This window comes from Nerophis ophidion, unplaced genomic scaffold (assembly GCF_033978795.1).
Source record: "Nerophis ophidion isolate RoL-2023_Sa unplaced genomic scaffold, RoL_Noph_v1.0 HiC_scaffold_48, whole genome shotgun sequence".
In the NCBI taxonomy this organism is placed as follows: domain Eukaryota; kingdom Metazoa; phylum Chordata; class Actinopteri; order Syngnathiformes; family Syngnathidae; genus Nerophis; species Nerophis ophidion.
In genome coordinates, this window is record NW_026906970.1 from 52,263 (window position 1) to 74,723 (window position 22,461).

At 42.8% G+C, this 22,461-nt stretch overlaps 2 protein-coding genes across 2 annotated transcripts in view; one reads left to right on the forward strand and one right to left on the reverse strand.

The window, feature by feature from the left end:
• LOC133546908 (gastrula zinc finger protein XlCGF57.1-like) overlaps positions 1-22,461 on the reverse strand; it is a 106,062-nt gene that overhangs the window by 19,728 nt on the left and 63,873 nt on the right. The window lies entirely within an intron of this gene.
• Positions 1,854-15,952, forward strand: LOC133546898 (zinc finger protein 180-like). The gene is made up of 3 exons (XM_061892743.1): positions 1,854-2,268; positions 3,268-3,534; positions 14,237-15,952. The coding sequence occupies exons 1-3, from the start codon at positions 2,166-2,168 to the stop codon at positions 15,208-15,210; spliced, it is 1,344 nt and encodes a 447-aa protein (XP_061748727.1). The 5' UTR covers positions 1,854-2,165; the 3' UTR covers positions 15,211-15,952.

Below are 22,461 nucleotides of genomic sequence, written 5' to 3' on the forward strand. Positions count from 1 at the left end.
GGCTGTGTTGATCCACTGTCACATCATGCACAGACTGTCCATAGCACTTGTTTGTGGTAAACTTGGACTGACTCTGTGGCTTTGACTTGCAGCATTTTTTGTACAGATTTTGTTTCTTGCAGCTGTTTTCATGTTGTAATTCTCGAACACACCACCAGGGTGTGCACATCGAGGAGTCAGTTACTACCACCCTCTCATGCAGTGCGTATGTACAATTACTGTCCTGCTGAAGTCTTATTTAAAGCCAACTTATTCATGCAGCTCGGCACAGTTCTTCCTACGGGTAACCACAAACAACAACAAAACAGTCATTTCACCAAATGATCTACATTTTCCATTTTAAATTTTCAAAACAAAGACATACAACTTATTTTCGTAAAAATATTCAAATATTTAACAATGTATTGAAACAACAGTAGCATAAGGAAAGAAAAAAAGAAACAAAATAAATATTACACTTATGATATTATTTTTGTTTTTGATGATCATTTGTTTTATAATGTATTTTAGAATGTAGGAGGTTTTCATGTCCTCTTTAAATTTCAATTGGCATTACATATATTATATCTATACATCTATATCTGGAAGCACGGCGGGGGAGGGGTTAGTGCGTCTGTGTCACAATACGAAAGTCCTGAGTAGTCAGGGTTCAATCCCGGGCTCGGGATTTTTCTGTGTGGAGTTTGCATGTCCTCCCCGTGAATGTGTGGGTTCCCTCCAGGTACTCCGGCTTCCTCCCACTTCCAAACACATGCACCTGGGGATAGGCCCCTCCCACTTCCAAAGACATGCACCTGGGGATAGGCCCCTCCCACCTCCAAAGACATGCACCTGGCGACAGGTTGATTGGCAACACTAAATTGGCCCTAGTGTGTGTGTGAGTGTGAGTGTGAATGTTGTCTGTCTATCTGTGTTGGTCCTGCGATAAGGTGGGGACTTGTCCAGGGTGTACGCCGCCTTCCGCCCAATTGTAGCTGAAATAGGCACCAGCACCCCCCCTCCCAGCCCCACCCCCCGCAACCCCAAAAGGGAATAAGCGGTAGAAAATGGAAAGAGAGATAGATCCATCTATCTATCTATCTATCAATCGATAGATGGATATAATATATATAATGCCACCCTCGGGCAGACGCCATAGGGTGCTAAAAGCTGGTACAAATTCACTAAAAATCAGCTTTTACCCAAGAGCCATAGTAGCACAATATGTCCTTCATGTCCTCATGTGTCATGTTTTTAATTTCTTTCAATTTTTTCGGACTGTAATAAGCAATAATGTTATATGCATGTGTGTATGCATCTGTGTGGATATATATATATACATATATAGATACATCTCTTATTTCTATCTACCTTTTTTTTGTACTATTTATATTACCATATTGTACATGCACCTTAGGGGATCTGCTCCAATTTCGTTGTTCTTTGAACCTGTTCACTGCGATAATGACAATAAAACTCTATTCTATTCTATTCTATTCAAAGGAAATTTGAAAAGAACATGAAAACCTCCCACATTCTAAATTACATTATAAAAACGATTAACATCAAAAACAAAAATAATATCATTAATGTAATATTAATTTTGTTTCTTTTTTGTCATTCCTTATGCTACTGTTGTTTGAATACATTTTTAAATATTGAATTTTTTTTACAGAAATAAGTTTTATGTCTTAACTATGAAAATTTGAAATGGACAATTTTACTTTTATTTTCATAATAAGTAAATAGTATATAATAAAATATTTTTACCGGTGGCGGAAAGCTGGTTTTACTTATTTCTCTCGCGAGATTTGGAAAATAGCTGCTTACTTGTTTCTCTCGCGAGATCTGACAACACTGCGCGCGAACCAAACACGGCGAGGATAAAGCAAGATGGCGTCTGACGGTGAAGACGTTATTGCAGTCGTCACAGTTCAGTGTTCTTAATCTGTGCCTCCATGTACACATATATGTCCTTTATTACACTCTAGTAAATAGAGTAAACATCGTTAATAACTGTTTGCATCTGGTTGTATTAGTGTGAGAGCTCTTTGAAGCTTCTCGAGCTAGCTTAGCCTGCTAGTTAGCTTAGCTTGTTAGCTGCTAACAAAGAGAGGCGGAAGTGATCAAAACACATCACTAAGTAGAGATCAAGTGTGAGTGTAAAGTGTTGTGATTGTGTGAAAATGTGCCAAAGAACCACAGCAGAGTACGAGGAGGAACTTTGTCCAACAAAAGAGGAGAAGGAGCGACAACATGAAAAACATCAAGTTGTGTTACACAGAACAGGTTTGTTTACTTCTTACTCTCACATCTTTACTAACTTTATATTTCATTATTAACACTATTCCTAAATGGATTGTCTGTAGGAAGATTAATTGTCATTTGAGGATGATGCACTAATTGTTTTACATTGTTGACAAGAAGGAGACAGTGCCAGACACACAATATTTAAGAGAGGTTGATGTTTGTAACAATGTGTATCAACATGTTTACACAAAACTCACACAGTCACCGGGGGAATATTCCAGAGAGCAGGTTAAGTGCAAAGTCCTGAGTATGTAAAGCTCGAGAGTTTTACCTCCAAAAATAAGAGAGGTAAGACAAAGTCAGAGTCAGTTACCATGGTGACTGACTCTGTTAACCTAGCCTGATAGCTGGCAGGTTTGACGAGTTATATATGTGTGTCAAAGCATACTGACCTGTTATTTCCTTCATGTCGGTGCACCCTCCCTGAGATCGGTAGGTTGTGAGTTCAAACCCCAACCCAGTCATACCAAATACTATAAAAATGGGACCCATTACTTCTCTGCCTTGCACTCAGCATCAAGGGTTGTAATTGGGGTTTAATCACCATAAAAGTTATTCCCGGGCATGGCCACCGCTGCTGCTCACTGCTCCCCTCACCTCCCAGGGTGTGATCAAGGGTGATGGGCCAAATGCAGGGAATAATCTCCCCACACCCAGTGTGTGTATGACAATCATTGGTACTTTGACTTTTTAATGTGGCTGTGATTGTCAAAAAAACAAAGCCTGATCTAAAGATAACATTTTGATCTCATACTATCTCAAACCAATTGACTGTTCATTATTAAGTGAAATGTTTTATAGTCGCTTAAATTTGTCTTTAACCAAGCAACACTGTTTTATTCAGTTACTCAACTAATCAGAAAATTTCCAGTAGAACACTTGATTAATAAAATTTTCAATAGCCACAGCCCTATATTTCATGTACAATTTAATATTCAGCATGTAGAAGTTAAAATGTGTTTTGTTTGTGTCCTGTAGACATCCATCAGCTGATTGGACACCAAGAAGAATGTCTCCCTCATCTGCAGGGGGACAGTTTCACTTTAGAGTATCCACAGCTCTCACATTTTAAAGGGGACAAAGATGAGCCACAGCCCTCTTATTTCAAAGAGGAAGAGGAGGGAGAGTGTCTTCTAGGGCAGGAGGAGGCTGATGTCAGCAAGTTTCCACTGACTGTTGTCTCTGTGAAGACTGAAGAGCATGAAGACAAACCACCTGAGTCCTCACAGCTTCATCACAGTCCAAGTAAGCACAACATCCACATATCATCTAATACAATGTTTGTGACACATGTTCATCCGGGGGACACATTTATCGCTAAAGATGAAGATATGTTTGCTTTTTAACACCACCATTTAAAAATGAATGCTCATCAATCATCAACAGTGTAATTGCTGGGGTGTAACCATGTGACCTAGAGGCCGTCCTCCTTACCTCACGTGGTCAAATGAAGGCAAACATTCAATATGGCTACTGTTTATTTACCTTTAGCAGCACATATGTCAGCATATTTCAAAGGTTTAGTGGTGAAGATAAGAGATGTACACCAAGTACCATTTTTTTAGTACTGGTTCCTAATGATGTTGTCCATGAGGACCGTGAAGATTCTGGACTAACGGCACAACTATTTGTATTTTTAATTCCAGCTGACTGACATAACTATGATACATTTTCACACTGAGTTCAGCTGCCGCTGCTACACATTACAATCAGCTTTGAATGATGAAAAATAAGGAAGCAACCAAAGTTAGATGTGTGTGTTATTGAGAAGAAGATGACATAACTGCATTTCACCTTGCACTGCACACATAGTTGACTTCTTTAAATTTTCCTGAAGGAACTCTCCTGAAGGAATCAATGAAGTACTATCTATCTATCTATTTAAGACTTCAAATAAACAGCTGCTGATAAAAGACTTCCCTGCTTTAAAATGTTACAGAACATCATGTTGGAGGTGTTCAAACTCTTGTGCTAATAGAAATGCTATTTAAAATGCCTTTTTTCCAGGTTTTTATTTCCACAAATGACATGTAGTACCGACAAGAGTACTGATAAATACTGGTATCGATAAGGAATATTGATTAGGGTATCATATCCATGAATCTATAAATTTACATCCCTACTGAAAATACAAGCCAGATATCTTAAAAAAATAAAATCATTTTTTATTTGGATTTAGTTACTACTCCGGTGTCCAGCAATGTCTCAACACCGTTGAGAGATGAATTAATGTAGTTTTTTTTTACTAATTAGCTATGTTTTGTTGATGTTAAACATCAGAATCAGACACATTTTTATTAACCCCCGAGGGGAAATTAAAATGTTCAGCAGAATCCCATTCAAGGTCAGACAAACATTCTAGGGAGACAGAACAGGATCGCTGACGGGTCTGCCAACTTGCGGCGCCCCTTGCAAAAAAGGTGAGATACATACAGGTAAACAAGTGGGGGCAATGAGAGAAAAAAAAAAAAATCGGTCCAAGCCTGGGCCCCTGGAGAGGGGGTCCAGACTGAGGCCAAGGGAAGAAAACAACTCATTGCCATAGCACACATTCCTCTTTCATGTGTGTAAGAGGGAAACATCAAACAGGACAAAGGACATTAAAAGAGCAGAGCTGATGCAACCAGCCACTTCTACATACAGCTATGAATAAAAAGTAAAAGAAACATATACAATGTGGTGGCTTTTGCGGTGTCCCACGCCATCGTCTGCTGGGGTGAAGGGAGCTTGGCCAGAGACGGGAGCAGACCCAACAAAGCAACCAAGAGAGCCGACTCCACTCTTGGCCGCCAAACCAAGTCTCGGCCAGTGTCCAGTCCGCATGGATGAGTGAGGATATGTCCAAAGAGACCGAGGTGTCCGATACCTGCTCATTCAGCCAAGACACTGTGAAGCTTTTCCGTCCCGGCGCTCAGTGCTAGCTCCGCAGTCCTGTCTCTTCATCTGCATCTCCTCCAGTCTCTCCAAACGGAGTCTGGTGTGGCAGAAACCCAGCAGCTGGTCTCCATGGCCAAAAGGCTCTCGGGAGGCAGATCCAGAAGTTCACAAAAAAGCACCGCAGAAGTCACGAAAGTGCCACCCCTTGTCACACAGTCCAAAAAGGTCCGGACCAAAAGGCAAAAAAAATAAAAATAATAATACACATATATATATATATATGTATATATATATATAAACATGAAAATAAGAGGGAAACACAAAAGGATGACACAAGAGCACAGAGTTCCTGCCAACAGCAGCCACTACAGGGTTGCCATCTTGGGGGGGAAAAAAAAAAATTGCAGCATACCAGCTACAACAACACACAAATCATAAAAGTTTCCTAAAGGAAAATGTTCATATTTAAATAAGTAGAGTAAATAAATCATAAAGAGGATTTTACAGTTTAAATGCAAATGTTGATGCTCCTCTTAGACACTGTTCTTTGTTCTCTTTCGGGTGTACAAGCAGCTGTCTTGTTTGTATGTAAGTGTTTTACTGCTGTGTTTATTTTTTTCATGAGTTTTTGTATTGCTTCGCTGATGTACCGTATGGTTTTGACATCTTGAAAGTCAACGTGGGGACTGATGAGATCCTCAGAGACAGAACAGCGGCAAACAGCTTCCCGCCAAGAAAAAGAAGAGGGCCAAGAAAAAAGTGTCGGCCGACAAGGGCAAGAAGAGCGACGCCCAAGCAGGACGCTCCTCGTCCAGCCCCAAGAAGTCCAGAGCGGGGAGCAAGTCCAAGGCCATCGTCATGGACTCCAGCACAGACGACGAGAAGCATGACGAGGAAGAGAAGTTGACGGCGAGGGACAAGTGGTCGGAAAAAGAGGAAGAGTCGTTGGAAAAAGAGTTGAAAACTTACCTGCAGGACTAAGTGTGGACTTGGATCTTCAATCCGCCAAACTCTTCTCACATGGGAGGAGTGTGGGAAAGACTAATTGGCATCACGCGCCGTATCCTGGATGCATTGCTCCTTAAGGAGGGAGGCTCTCACCTTTCTCATGAGGTGCTCACCACTCTCATGGCTGAGGTCATGGCAATTATAAACGCAAGACCTCTCATTCCAGTTTCAACTGACCCAGAGATGCCAGCAATACTAACACCTGCAACCTTGCTGACACTGAAGAGAGACGTCATATCTGCACCGCCAGGAGACTTCAACGTGAAAGACATCCACTCACAACAATGGCGGAAAGTCCAATCTCTCTCTGATAGATCCGGGAAGCGATGGAAACAAGAATACCTGTCAACCATACAAACTAGGAGAAGAGACTCGGCTGAACGCCGCTGTGCTACCTCCAGCACGAGCCCCCCCTTCCACAAGCGGATGCCAGACGCTCTCTCTACGGTCTAAAACTACCTCTAGGGGGGAGTGGGGGTAGGAACTGAAAGAGGTAGACAGGGTGGGAGGAAAAGTCACAGGTGGAGGGGTTTCAGAGGGGACTCTGCCACCACCATTGCCCCAATAATCACACATATAATAAACTTCTCAATCAAACAAGGCCAGTTACCCAAGGATTTCAAGATAGCAAGAGTAACCCCCCTTTATAAAAAAAGGAAGCAAATTAGAACCTGGTAACTACCGACCTGTTTCTATGCTCAGTTCCATTTTGAAAGTAATGGAAAAAATAGTTTATGAACACGTTGATGGATACCTTGCTACTAATAAACTAATGTACAAATTCCAATCCGGCTTCAGAACTAAGCACTCCACTGACACATGCCTTCTCTAACTGAGGTGGACGCGGGCAAATACTGCGGCATGGTCATGCTGGACATTCAGAAGGCCTTTGACACCGTTAACCACGCTATACTGTTGGATAAGCTCAGAGCAATCGGATTCGATGAAACCTCATCAAGCTGGATGCAATCTTACTTGGAGGGGAAGAAACAGGTGGTAGAGGTGCCCCTCCCCTCTCAGTAAGCTGTGGAGTCCCCCAAGGCAGTATACTAGGACCTTTACTGTTCCTAATATACGTAAATGACATGCCATCAGCATGCCACTGTGAATTCTTCCTGTTTGTGGATGACTCGGCCCTGCTGGTATCCGGCAAGGACAAGTCACAGGTGGAACACATCCTCAGTGCTGAACTACTTAATATTTGCACCTGGCTCTCTGACAACAAGCTATCCATACACTTAGGTAAAACGGAATCCATCCTATATGGGTCCCATATCAACCTTAAAGGGGAACATTATCACCAGACCTATGTAAGCGTCAATATATACCTTGATGTTGCAGAAAAAAGACCATATATTTTTTTAACCGATTTCCGAACTCTAAATGGGTGAATTTTGGCGAATTAAACGCCTCTCTGTTTATCGCTCTCGGAGTGATGACGTCAGAACGTGACGTCACCTAGGTAGAGAACAGCATTTTTCTCCACCACATTACAAACACAAGTCAAATCAGCTCTGTTATTTTCCGTTTTTTCGACTGTTTTCCGGTACCTTGGAGACATCATGCCTCGTCGGTGTGTTGTCGGAGGGTGTAACAACACGATCAGGGAATGATTCTAGTTGATTTATGTAGAATGTGCATCGATTAGCACGGCATGCTAATCGATGCTAACATGCTATTTAGGCTAGCTGTGTATACATATTGCAGCATTACGCCTCATTTGTAGCTATATTTACATCCAGCCTTTCCCTCCACCCACATTTAATGTCAAAAAAACACATCCTAATCGACGGATTTAAGTTGCTCCAGTGTCAAGAAATGCGAAAGTCCCTCGTTTGGTTTTTACCGGCGATGCTACGACAGAGATGGCAAGAATGTGTGGATATCATGCGACACTCAAAGCAGATGCATTCACAACGATAAAGTCAACGAAATCACAAAGGTGAGTTTTGTTGATGTTGTTGACTTATGTGCTAATCAAACATATGCTAACATGCTATTTAGGCTAGCTGTATGTACATTTGAAACCATATTTACATCCACCGTTTCCTTCCACCCACATTTAATGCAAAACAAACACTTACCAATCGACGGATTTAAGTTGCTCCAGTGTCACAAGATGCGAAAGTCCTGATCGTTTGGTCCGCACATTTTACCGGCGATGCTAACGCAGACATGGCCGAATAGCGTCAATAGCTATTCGCTCAATAGCTGCAGTTTCTTCTTCAATTTCATTTACGCTATCTGCCTCCATACTCCTACCATCCATTTTAATACATGCATAATCTGTTTAATCGCTAAAGCCGCTGAAATCCGAGGCTGAATCCGGGCTAATGTCGCTATATCTTGCTATGGTAACCGCCATGTTGTTTGTATTGGCATCGCTATCTGACGTCACAGGAAAATGAACAGTGGCTTCGCACATAACGAAAATCAATCACGTTAAAGCTTTTTTTTAGGTATATTCCGGGACGGGTAAAATTCTGAAAAAAACTTCGAAAAATAAAATAAGCCACTGGGAACTGATTTTTAGTGGTTTTAACCCTTTTTAAATTGTGATAATGTTCCCCTTTAAGAAAGTCATTGATTTCACTATAAAAGTGGGTGACATTGTTATCACCTGGAAAGATGAGATCACCTACCTAGGTTCCATTCTAGAAGCTAATCTTTCCTGCGATAAAATGGCAACCAAGGTAATCAAAAAGGTCAACCAAAGAACGAGATTCCTCTACAGAATCTCCTCTCTGGTCAACAAAAGCACCTTGAATATTCTAGCGGGAACTCTCATTTAACCTTTTTTCGATTACGCTTGCTCCTCCTGGTACCTTAGCACCTCCAAAACCCTTAAATCTAGACTCCAAACATCCCAGAATAAGCTAGTCCGGTTACTTTTAGACCTCCACGCCAGATCACACCTCACTCCAACCCACTTCTCCAAAGTGGGCTGGCTCAGGGTGGAGGACAGAGTAAAACAACTTGCACTGAGCCTAGTCTATAAAATCCGCTACACCTCCCTGAAACCGAAGTACATGTCCAACTACTTCCTGACCGCCATAACCACAACACCAGGGGGAGCTCCACAAACCACGTTAAACCCAGATTCCGATCTAACAAAGGTCTTAACTCATTATCCTTCTATGCCACATCAATGTGGAATGCACTCCCAACAGGTATAAAAGTAAGTGCATCTCTATCCTCCTTCAAAACCGCTCTAAAACAACACCTCCAGGCAACTTCAACCCTTTACTAATACCCTCCTCCATTTACATCCCATCTCCCCGGATTATAAATAACCTAATGTAAATAATCAAATGTACTTCTAATGTATATACTTGTTCTTATGCTATCTGAACTCACTATGTTCTCTGCTGGCTGTACATATCTTACTGTAAGACCTACACTGTTTCAATGTCCATTTCTCTGTTGATGCAATTGTTGATAACTGAAGTACTGATATCAACCAAAGCTCCTCATCCCACCCCCAGATTGTAAATAATGTAAATAATTCAATGTATATACTATGATGATTAACCTGTGTGATGACTGTATTATGCTGATAGTATATATTTGTACCATGAATTGATTAACGTGGACCCCGACTTAAACAAGTTGAAAAACTTATCGGGGTGTTACCATTTAGTGGTCAATTGTACGGAATATGTACTGAACTGTGCAATCTACTAATACAAGTATAAATCAATCAAGCAATCAAATTCAGAAAATAAAGACTTATACTGTGATTGAAAACAAATGTCTTTAAGGAGTGTAAGATTGTCATGTATGTCCCCTGTGGACGACTGAGGGAGTGCCTGCTCTAAAAACAATTCTTAATCCCCACTATGTTCTGGGGACGTAAGAGGGCTGACGTCACGGGTGCAGTACCCGTGACTACCAGACCAGCCGGAGGAGTCAATAGTAGAAAAACAAAAAGGATTACCAGGCGTGTATGGTGAGTCCTGGACAAGTTGAAAGTGGCTGTGTCCGTGAAGGGGTGATGGTGGAGTTAGCGTGTCTCTGTCGCTAGGCGATGCCCTTCGCCGCGGCTTCCGCCTCTGCCGACGCGTGCGAGGGGGTGGGGTGAGACGGGGCGTTGCTGGACCCAGTGGAGTCAAGCGGGACTTGGAGACCTCCAAGCCCCAAGATCATCTCGACATCCGGCGCGCCGCGGAATGTCCCAGCCTGCATCGCTTGGGCTAACCTCCACGTTATCCTGTCGAATTCTTCGACTTCCGCTGCGAGAGAAGCTTCATTAGCTCGGACTTTACTGTGACATCTTGCTGGTATCGTGGTGAAAAGTTATTCTCTCGTGGGTGCAGTGGAGGATGGAACACAGCGTGAGGATAAGGATAATGATTTATTATACACTACAAAAACAATTTTTGAACAAAAAACACTTGCACAAGGCACTGAAAACAAAACAAACAGAACTAACGTGGAAGCTAAAAGGAACAAAAAGCGCTAGTATATAAACTACGGACAAGCAAACAATATAGCATGGAAGCTAATCGTATAACAAAAAGTCTTTTACCACAATCGGGAAATGTGACGTCATCTGTTGCGTGTAGCAAAATAAACTCCGAGAACAAAAGGCAAACAAAGACAGGCATATATAGGGGCAGAAATAATCAGAGGCAGCTGCACGTGATCAAAAACAACAAACAGGTGACACTAAATGCGTAACTAGGCAACCGAAACAAACCAGGAAGTACCACCAGAAACTAAAGACGTCAAATACAAAACAGGCTGTGATAACAAAACAGAACAATGACATGGTCCAAGACGTGGACCATGACACCTAAATGGATTCATCTGCTTTGTAACTTTATTAGAACGTCCTGGATTGGTTGTTTGCTGTCTGCCAAGCTGTATAACCTCAACACATATAGTGAGGGCAGAACAACACTCAATAAACGTTTGGGAACTGAGGAAACTAATTGTTGAAGCTTTGAAAGTGGTATTTTTTACCATTATTGCTTGATGTACAGCTTCAGTTGTTCAACAGTCTTGTCGTATTTTACGCTTCATAATGCGCCACACATTTTTGATGGGAGACATGTCTGGACTGCAGGCGGGCCAGGAAAGTACCCGCACTCTTTTACTACGAAGCCACGCTGTTGTAACACATGGCTTGGCATTGTTTTGCTGAAATAAGCAGAGACGTCCATGTTAACGTTGCTTGGATGACAACATATGGTGCTCCAAAACCTGTATGGACCATTCAGCATTAATGGTGCCTTCACAGATGTGTAAGTTACCCATGCCTTGGGCACTAATACACCCTCATACCATCACACATGTGTAAGTTACCCATGCCTTGGGCACAAATACACCCTCATACCATCACACATGTGTAAGTTACCCATGTCTTGGGCACTAATACACCCTCATACCATCACACATGTGTAAGTTACCCATGCCTTGGGCACAAATACACCCTCATACCATCACAGATGTGTAAGTTACCCATGCCTTGGGCACTAATACACCCTCATACCATCACACATGTGTAAGTTACCCATGCCTTGGGCACAAATACACCCTCATACCATCACACATGCTGGCTTTTGAACTCTGCGCCTATAACAATCCGGATGGTTATTTTCCTATTTGTTCCGGAGGACACCATGTCCACAGTTTCCAAATATAATTTGAAATGTGGACTCGTCAGACCACAGAACACTTTTCCACTTTGCATCAGTCCATCTTAGATGAGCTCGGGCCCAGAGAAACCAGCGGCGTTCCTGTGTGTTGTTGATAAATGATTTTCGCTTTGCATAGTAGAGTTTTAACTTGCACATACCGATGTAGCGACCAACTGTAGTTACTTACAGTGGTTTTATGAAGCGTTCCTGAGCCCGTGTGGTGATATCCTTTACACACTGACGTCAGTTTTTGATGCAGTACCACCTGAGGGATCAAAGGTCCGTAATATCATCGCTTACGTGCAGTGATTTCTCCAGATTCTCTGAACCTTTTGACGATTTTACGGACCGTAGATGGTAAAATCCCTGAATTCCTTTCAATAGCTCGTTGAGAAATGTTGTTCTGAAACTGTTCGACAATTTGTTTACAAATTGGTGACCCTCGCCCCATCCTTGTTTGTGAATTACTTAGCATTTCATGGAAGCTGCTTTTATACCCAATCATAGCACCCACCTGTTCCCAATTAGCCTGCACACCTGTGGGATGTTCCAAATAAGTGTTTGATGAGCAGTCCTCAACTTTATCAGTATCCATTACCACCTTTCCCAACTTCTTTGTTACGTGTTGCTGGCATCAAATTCCAAAGTTAATGATTATTTGCAAAAAAAAAAATGTTTATCAGTTTGAACATCAAATATGTTGTCTTTGTAGCATATTCAACTGAATATGGCTTGAAAATAATTTGCAAATCATTGTATTCTGTTTATATTTACATCTAACACAATTTCCCAACTCATATGGAAACAGGGTTTGTAGAATTAGCTTTCATTATCTTAGAGGTGAGAAAACAGTTCAGTATGTCAATATAGCAGCATAAGCTAGTTACTTCTGTGATCAACGCGCCGCTAAAAGTAGGTCCTTAATATTAGCGCTTATAATAACAATATCACTAATACTTGGTTAATATTCAGGTCACAAAATGTAAAATGAGTATTGTTGGCAATTTTTTTGGATGTTTTTTTGGAGGACTTTGTGGGTCTAATAGAGGAGCTCCCATTGACTCCAATGTTAGCTGATTTTTTGCTCATGATTATTTAATAATTAAATTTCATAAAAGTTTGAAACAAATGTCTTACATAAGGATTGTGAATGATAGGTGACATTTCTAAAAAGTGCAGTTTCCTTTGAATTTGTCAGATAAGTAAACAGCCCTTCAAATTAAAGATGTAAAACAATTGAGGTTGTTTATAGATATTATCCACTATGAAGTTACAGTCAAACTAAGCACACAAGGGAAAGTAAATCAATAAATAAATAAATGGGTTGTACTTGTATAGCGCTTTTCTACCTTCAAGGTACTCAAAGCGCTTTGACTCTACTTCCACATTTACCCATTCACACACACATTCACACACTGATGGAGGGAGCTGCCATGCAAGGCGCCAACCAGCACCCATCAGGAGCAAGGGTGAAGTGTCTTGCTCAGGACACAACGGACGTGACGAGGTTGGTTCTAGGTGGGATTTGAACCAGTGACCCTCGGGTTGCGCACGGCCACTCTCCCACTGCGCCACGCCGTCCCTAAAAGTACATTCATATACACATGAAGTACACACATGTGTAAGAATCATGTTAACCACCAAAATATTGTCTTGTTCTCCTAAAGCCAATATCGAGTATCCTTTGGTGAGCTGACCGTATCGTCACACCCTTAGTTGAAAGCACACCATCCCCATGACATGACACTTCCACGAGATGTAGAACAGTAGTACAACATTTTAAACATACACGCACATCTGAAGAATATTAAAATTAAATATATTTGGTGGGCCAAACAAAATGACTCGACGAACCAATGTTTGGTATGGGCGATATGACCTCAAATCTATATCCTAACAACAATATGTCACAATATATAATTTGATATATGATTGAGAATAGAATAATTTCAAAACTAGGTACAAAAGCTCCTAATTTGGCAGCTGACATATGCAGTAACATATTGTTCGTTTCTAATAGTATTATTTTGTCAAAACAGTTATTAATAATGTACTTGTTTATTTACTGTTAATATCTGGTTACTTTATTTGAGAAAATAATACTGGAAATGTAATATTTTACTGCATATTTCAGCAACTAAATTAGGAGCCTGTGTAGCCTGTTTTAAAATGGTTCTATCAGTAATTCTAAATGAAATACTGTATCGCAAAATCAATTTTAAACCATATCGTTCATCCATAGTAAAAAGTCCTGTCCTGGTTTTTGTTTCTTTTCCTGTGAATAATGTTGTAAAGAGCAGCGTGTTTGTGCGTCACTGAGATTTCAAGACAGTTCATACGATAACTTGTTTTTCCTAAGTGCATGTAAAAGTACTGAATGCATTGTGTGACTGAGCAGAGATGCTGTGTTTGTCTTGCAGATGTCTGTGAAGAACATCTTCACCCTGAGCAACAGAAGTGGAGCTTCAGGATGCGGACAGAGGAGCCGCAGCCCTCCCACATTAAGAAGGAAGAGGAATACACACTGATACCCCATTTTAAAAAGGAAGAGGAGGACCCACTGACACCCCATTTTAAAAAGGAAGAGGTGGATCCACTGACTCCTCACTCTAAGGAGGAAGAGGAGGACCCAGTGACCCCTTACATTAAAGAGGAAGAGGAGGAAGAGGGCATCAGTCAGCCTAAATGGTTGGAGGAGTTCCCAGTGACTGTGAAGAGTGAAGATGATGAGGTGAAAGGTGAAAGTGAGGAGAGGGGAGGGGGGGAGCCTCCAAGCAGCAGCTCAACACAACACATGACAACAGAAGCTGATGGAGACCACTGTGGAGGATCACAAGCAGACAAGCTCTTAGCTCCACTATCAGATAGTGAGGACACAACGTCACACTCTCCTGACACTGATGATGAAGACTCTAAAGATGATAAGACATGTCACACTGACAACACTCACTTCACATCTTCTCACGCTCACAAAACTTTTAAATACCATTGTCGTCTAAAATCACACATGAGAACACACACTGGAGAAAAAACTTTTATCTGTTCACTCTGTGGTAAAGGTTTTGGACTTAGTCACGATTTGAAAAGACACATGAGAACACACACTGGAGAAAAACCCTTTTCTTGTTCACTCTGTGGTAAAGTTTTTATTCGAAGGTACTATTTAAAATCACACATGAGTACACACACTGGAGGAAAACATTGTTCCTGCTCAGAATGTGGTAAAAATTATACTCAAAGCCATAATTTGAAAACACACATGAGAATAGACACTGGAGAAAAACCTTTTTCATGTTCAATCTGTGGTAAAAATTTTACTCGAAGGCAAAATTTTAAAACACACATGACAAAACACACTGGAGAAAAAAAATGTTTCCTGCTCAGACTGTGGTAAAAGTATCGTACTAAATCAAAGTTTAAAAGTACATATGAGAACACACACTGGAGTAAAACGTTTTTCATGTTCAATCTGTGGTAAAGATTGTACTCAAAAGAAGCATTTCAAAGCACACATGACACTACACACTGGAGAAAAACCTTTTTCATGTTCAATCTTTGGTAAAAAATCTATTCGAAGGCAACATTTAAAAACACACATGAGAATACACACTGGAGAAAAACCTTGTTCCTTCTCATAATGTGGTAAAAGTTTTGTCATAAGACAAAGTTTAAAAGTAAAAATGAGAACACACGCTGGTGAAAAACCTTTCATATGTTCAGTATGTTGTAAAAGTTATATAGAAGGACGACAATTAAAATTACACATGATATAGCACTCTGGGGAAAAACCATACTCCTGTTCAAGCTGCGATAAAAGCTTTGGTCACCTAAGCACTCTTACAGTACACATGAGAAGACACCCAGGAGAGAAAGTGTTGAGTTGCAGTGTGTGTGGTGAAAGATTGTCTTCTAAGTACCAGTGTAAGAAACACAAGTGTGCTGGTGAGAACAGCAGCAGCAAATGAAACTGCAGGATTTGAAATAAACTGTCCAGACTTTCATTTTGACTTTCTAACAACATCAGCACATATAACATGTGTGACATTGTTGTTTGTCTAACAATCTGTTTAATATGCGCCTACATTTATAGATTAGATATTTTATATTAATGCTTTTTTTCAGTCAAGTACATGAGTTAATATTGTCATGCCCGGCTCTGCCGGTTAGTGTTTGGGGCACTTTGGTCCTCCGACCCGCAGGTGGAGCTGTCGGTTGCTGCCGGTTAGTGTTTGGGGCACTTTGGTCCTCCGACCCGCAGGTGGAGCTGGTCTGTGAAGACGTGCAACATCTCAGAGGGCTGCTGATTGGGCGGCCTATAAAAGGCCTCCCATCAGCATGCTCTCTCTCTCATGCTCTCTCTCTTTCTCTCTCTCGTCCCACAGGCACATTCGTTTGGTGACCGTATGGTCACGGCAACGACGGCCGGGATTAGCACCACACTAACACCCTTTTGGGACAACACTCATTTACTGATACATTCCTTGGTTAATTCACATTACTGATCACTGATACATGTTGTAAATAAAAGATCTGTTGGCTAAAATGTACAAATCGGTGTGGTCTCCCTTAATGTTACAGCCACTAACAAGCCAGTGGTTGTGACATATGGGGGCTCGTCCGATCTTTGGTAGTAACTTTAGGCTATGGTAATTCCTTCTACCAGCTATGGCAGCGTAGGAAGGTGCGTAGAGCTCTTTGTATTGAGTATTCCTTCTACTGGCTTTTGGAGCGTAGGAAGGTGAGTAGAGCTGAGTTACTAATTGTGTACTGCTGATAGTCACTTGGGGCCTGTTATCAGTTAGTTAATTGGGGGATCTACTGATTTGTACTTTTGAGGCTTTGTTTGACCGTGCAAGTGTAGGTAGACACTGAATTGTTTGTTCCAGCCATCTTGGTTGAGTTTCATTGCAGTTTGTAGCATTGCATTCAGCCTTTTAGGAGCTGTCGCCTTTATCCCCATCTAGTACGGGTTCTAGGTTCCTGCTGTCACAGAGCCTGGGCGAGGGCACCGCCTTGGAGAAACGGCTGAATCGGCTTTGTCGGGATGGTACGTCTCCACAGGTATTGGTGAGTAAATGATCCTCGTCCTCGGGCTCTGTGTGAAAATAGATTAGTCTAGTGGGGGGAAAATGTTTAGGGGGATGCTCCGAGGTTAGTTTGCTGTGTTAACATAACTGTAATGTTTTAGAGACCTGGTTAGATTGGTTGGAGAGAGAGAGCCTAGCGTAATTAGAGCTAGTTTTTGGTTGGGTTGTTTTTTCAGTAGTTTCATTGTTGGTTTGGTACAGTAGCCAGATTGGTACTGACGGCCTGGGTTGAGCAGGATGGAGGCTTTTGTGGAAGCACCATCTGAGAAATTGTTGTTTGCCCTTAATAAGGAACAGTTGTTGCAATTGGCAGAAAAGTATGGCATGGAATTGTCATCAGCCATTAGAACTGGTAAGAAGGGACCCTTGCGTGACTCCATTCACGAGTTTTTGTGTGAGCAGAGCATTTTGCCTTCAGGAAAAGGTGGTGACGCTCATGTGAAGGGTATGTCAGAGCCTATGCAGTCAGAGAGGGTAGGCATACTGACTTTTGAGCAAAAAAGAGAGATGAAGGCCCTTGAATTTGAGTGGGCGCAACAGGCTAAGGAGAAAGAACGTCTTTTTGAACTGGAAAAAATCAAATTAGAACGAGAATTGCAACAGCAAGCAGATATGGAGAGACTCAAATTTGAAAAAGAAATGGATTTGAAAAAAGGTGAAATGGACCTTACAGTACAGCTTGAGAAAATTAAAATTGAACAGGATCGTTTGAAACTAATGTCAGAAGGTAAGATTAGTGGAAATCTGTCCGGGTCAAGTATGGATAGCATGGTAAAGTATGTTCCAAAGTTTGACGAACGTGACCCAGACGTGTTTTTCTCACTGTTTGAACAGATGGCCTCTGACAAAAAGTGGAGTGAAGAGGATAGAACGTGGCTTTTGCAAACTGTACTAGTAGGACGCGCACGGGAGGCATACTTGGCATTAACACCTGTTGATAGGCACAAGTATGCTGAGGTGAAAAAAGCAGTCTTGAAATGTTATGAACTGAATCCAGAAGCTTACAGACAACGTTTCAGAAACTGGCGTAAACGTGATAATCAGACCCATGCTGAAGTGGCAAGAGAGTTGAGTACTTATTTTAACCGGTGGCTCACTTCAGAGTCTGTCTCAACTTACGAAAATTTGCGTGATTTGTTGATTTTGGAGCAGTTTAAGAACATTGTACCAGATCGAATTGCAACCTACATTAATGAGCAAAAGGCAAAGTCAGTGGAGGAGGCAGCCTCGCTTGCTGATACCTTTGTGTTGACTCATAAACGTAAGCCTTACAGCAGTCCTCCACGGTATAATAGCCACCAACGTTATGATCCTGCTCGTTCTCCTCCACAACGTTCTCCTCCTCGTTATGGTCGTAGTTCAAATCGATCCAATTATGGCAATTCCAGTAATGTTCCTAAATTTGATAATGGAAGTAGCAAATCTCGCCCAAGCCCGACGAATAAATGTCATTACTGTTTGCAGGAGGGACATTGGAAAAAGGACTGCCCGCTGTTGAAAGGCCGTAAATCTAATGCCAAGGTAGCTGGGTGTGTTTCTGTTGTGCATCCAGTTGATTTTGGCGTCTCTGATCTAACACCGTTACCTCGTTTGGAAGTTCATTGTGAGCAAGTGATTGAAGATGGTGCATCTGTGTCAGACGAGCAGACGAAATCAGTAGAGTCAGCTGCGTCTGATTTCGCTCCATTCATTAGTGATGGCTGGGTGTCATTGGTTGGAGAGACACAAAAAGTTCCAGTTAAAATCTTAAGAGACACTGGGGCATCTGAGAGTTTCATTTCTGGAGCAGTTTTGCCATTTTCCACAGCATCTGACACTGGGAAATGTGTTTTGATTAGAGGAATAGGCATGCAGTCATTTTCTGTACCGTTGCACAAAATTCACTTGTGTTCAGGATTTGTGAATAGGGAGGTGACTATTGCTGTGAGACCGTCTCTGCCTATGCAGGATATCCATGTAATTCTGGGGAACAATTTGGGTGGGTGTTTAGTTTCTTCACCTCCAGTTGTTACACCTGTACCGCTATCTGTAGAGGAGCCAGACGCGTGTTGTCAAGAATTCCCAGAAGTGTTTACTGCTTGTGCTGTGACTAGGGCAATGTCTCGCACGCAGGCGCAATCGTCGGATGTGTCCAAATCTGTGCCTATTTTTGTTCCTGAGCTGCCCGAACCTCTGTCATGTCAAGATTTAATTGAGGCACAAAAGAATGATCAGAGCTTTGAGAAATATTTTGCCTTAGCTTCTACTGATCCAACGATGGGTTACTTCATTCAGAATGGCGTTTTGCTGCATACGTGGTTGCCAGGTGTTGATCCTGAAGTGGCAGGTCAGGTGATTCAAGTGATGGTACCTGACAAATACCGTGATTTGATTTTGAGAACAGCCCATGGAGCAGAGTCTGGGCATTTTGGAGTTAAGAAAACCTACCGACGTCTTTTGGAACATTTTTACTGGCCACGGATGAAACGCCATGTATCTAGATTTGTCAAAGCATGTCATGTTTGCCAGGTTGCGAAACAGAGTACTCCCATTAAACCTGCACCACTTCAACCTATTCCGTCTGTTGGCACACCATTTGAGCATCTCATTATTGATTGTGTAGGTCCACTACCCCCTTCGAAATCTGGTTGTGTGTACCTCTTTACCATCATGTGCCAGGCCACTCGGTATCCAGCAGCGTATGCCTTGAGAACAATTACCACAAGGTCAATATTGAAATGTTTGTCTAAATTCATTTCTGTCTTTGGCATTCCGAAGGTAATTCAGAGCGACAGAGGGTCTAACTTTACCTCCAGAACATTTGCTGCAGCGTTGAAGTCGATGCAGGTGAAGCACAATTTGAGCAGCGCGTATCACGCACAGAGTCAGGGGGCATTGGAGCGCTGGCATGCCACGTTGAAGTCTCTCTTGCGCGCTTACTGTGTTGAGATGCGGAGAGATTGGGAGGAGGCGTTGCCATGGCTCTTGTTGTCTGCGCGTGGTGTAGTTCAAGAAAGCACTGGTTTTAGTCCAAATGACCTAGTCTTTGGCCACAAAGTCCGGACCTCACTGTCTGTTTTAAATGCCAATCTGGATCTGCAGAACACTCCCGTCAGTTTCACTGAGTATGTAGATGGTTTTCGTCGTAGGCTGTTGCTTGCATGGAAAGAAGCAACCGAGCATTTGACTAAAGCTCAGGTGAAAATGAAGCTGCGTTATGACCGTAAAGCGAAGATCAGAGTTTTCAATCCAGGTGATCAAGTTTTAGCTTTGCTGCCCATTCCGGGGTCACCATTTACAGCAAAATACTCTGGTCCATTTACGGTTATGAGCCAAGTGTCAGATCTCAATTATTTACTGTCAACTCCTGATCGTAAACGATCACAGCAACTGTGTCATGTGAATTTACTCAAGCCTTACCACTCTGCAGGTTCCGACAAGGCGGGTGGGATTGCTGCGAGTCCAGTGGGTCTAGCCGTTGGGGTTGGGGAACCGCTCAACTGGCCGGAGGTGGCAGCTTGGGATGAAGTGCGCGCACCTGATGATTCAGTGTTACACGGGCGCTTAGATAATACTCAGCAGTTAAAGGAGCTAGATAGTCTCCTCGGTCATTTAAGTGAGGTACAGCGTAAACAGTTGTCGGATTTGATTTTTGAGTTTTTGCCTTTGTTTTCCGACACTCCAACCTGTACCACACTAATTGAACATGACATTGACACACAGGGTGCCCGCCCAATACGACAAAGATTTTATCGAGTGGCTCCCGATAAACAGAAGAGTATGGAGGACAGTGTGCAGTATCTGCTTGATCATGGTCTCGCCAAGCCATCTTACTCCAGTTGGGCATCGCCATGTCTACTGGTGAAAAAGTCAGATAACACCTATAGATTCTGTACGGATTATAGGAAAGTAAATGCTGTGACTAGACCAGATTCTTTTCCATTGCCACGTATCGAGGACTGTGTGGATCAGGTTGGGAGTGCTCGTTATGTCAGCAAATTTGATTTATTGAAAGGTTACTATCAAGTGCCTTTGACGCAGAGAGCGCAGGAGATATCTGCATTCATTACCTCTTCCGGTTTGTACTCGTATACTCGGATGAGCTTCGGTTTGCGGAATGCTCCTGCAACCTTCCAACGGCTCATGAATAGGGTCGTTGGGGGGCTGCAGGGGTGCTCGGTTTATTTGGACGACGCCGTTTGTCATTCAGACAGTTGGGACGAACATTTGGCTCGCATTCGAGCGCTTTTCCAGAGGTTGGTGGCAGCAAACCTCACAGTAAATTTAGCGAAATGCGAGTTTGCGCGTGCCACAGTCGTCTATTTGGGTAAAGTAGTCGGCCAGGGGATGGTGCGGCCCGTTAACGCAAAGGTGGCAGCTATTGATAATTTCCCTGTGCCGGCGACGAAGAAAGAACTTATGCGCTTTTTGGGTATGATCGGGTACTACCGCAATTTTTGCTGCAATTTTTCAACTGTTGTATCTCCTCTGACCAATTTGTTGAAGGGTGGCGCCAAATTCATTTGGTCGGAGGAGTGTCAGCAGGCTTTCCAGAATGCAAAGCTTTTGTTAACATCAGCTCCGGTCCTGGCTGCACCCAAACTGGATCTGCCATTCCAGCTGCAGGTGGATGCAAGCCAGGTGGGAGCAGGTGCGGTCCTCCTGCAGGCTGATGATGATGGAGTAGCCAGACCGGTTTGCTATTTTTCAAAAAAATTCAACAAATACCAATTTAATTATTCAGTGATTGAAAAGGAAGCATTAGCATTGATTTGGGCATTGCAACACTTTGAAGTCTATGTGGGAGGGGGTCTCCATCCAATTGTGGTCTACTCAGATCACAACCCTCTCACTTTTCTACAGTCTTTCAAAGGGTCCACCAACCAGCGCCTGTTGCGCTGGGCACTGTTTCTGCAGCCATTCCACCTGTTGATCCGCCATATTCGCGGGGTGGAAAATGTAATGGCTGATGCGCTCTCTCGGGCTCTGGACCAGGAGGTCTAATCATCTCCACTCACTCCTAACCTGCGGTTTTTCTCTGTTTCCCTTAAAGGTCGCTGTCCGGGTACCAGGATTTGCTGGGTGCAGGGAAGGTCGGAGGGTAAGGAGGGTGTTTGGGATGGTTTGGGTTCTGGTTGGTCTGGGGTGGAGGGGAGGTGCGTCATTGGGACTAGAATATAGCTACTGGGGCTACTGTAGGTTTTGGTTTTCTATTTTTTGATGGTGCTTCAGAGACCCAGTTAACACGGGTCTCTGTTTTTAAGGGGGGGGATGTCATGCCCGGCTCTGCCGGTTAGTGTTTGGGGCACTTTGGTCCTCCGACCCGCAGGTGGAGCTGTCGGTTGCTGCCGGTTAGTGTTTGGGGCACTTTGGTCCTCCGACCCGCAGGTGGAGCTGGTCTGTGAAGACGTGCAACATCTCAGAGGGCTGCTGATTGGGCGGCCTATAAAAGGCCTCCCATCAGCATGCTCTCTCTCTCATGCTCTCTCTCTTTCTCTCTCTCGTCCCACAGGCACATTCGTTTGGTGACCGTATGGTCACGGCAACGACGGCCGGGATTAGCACCACACTAACACCCT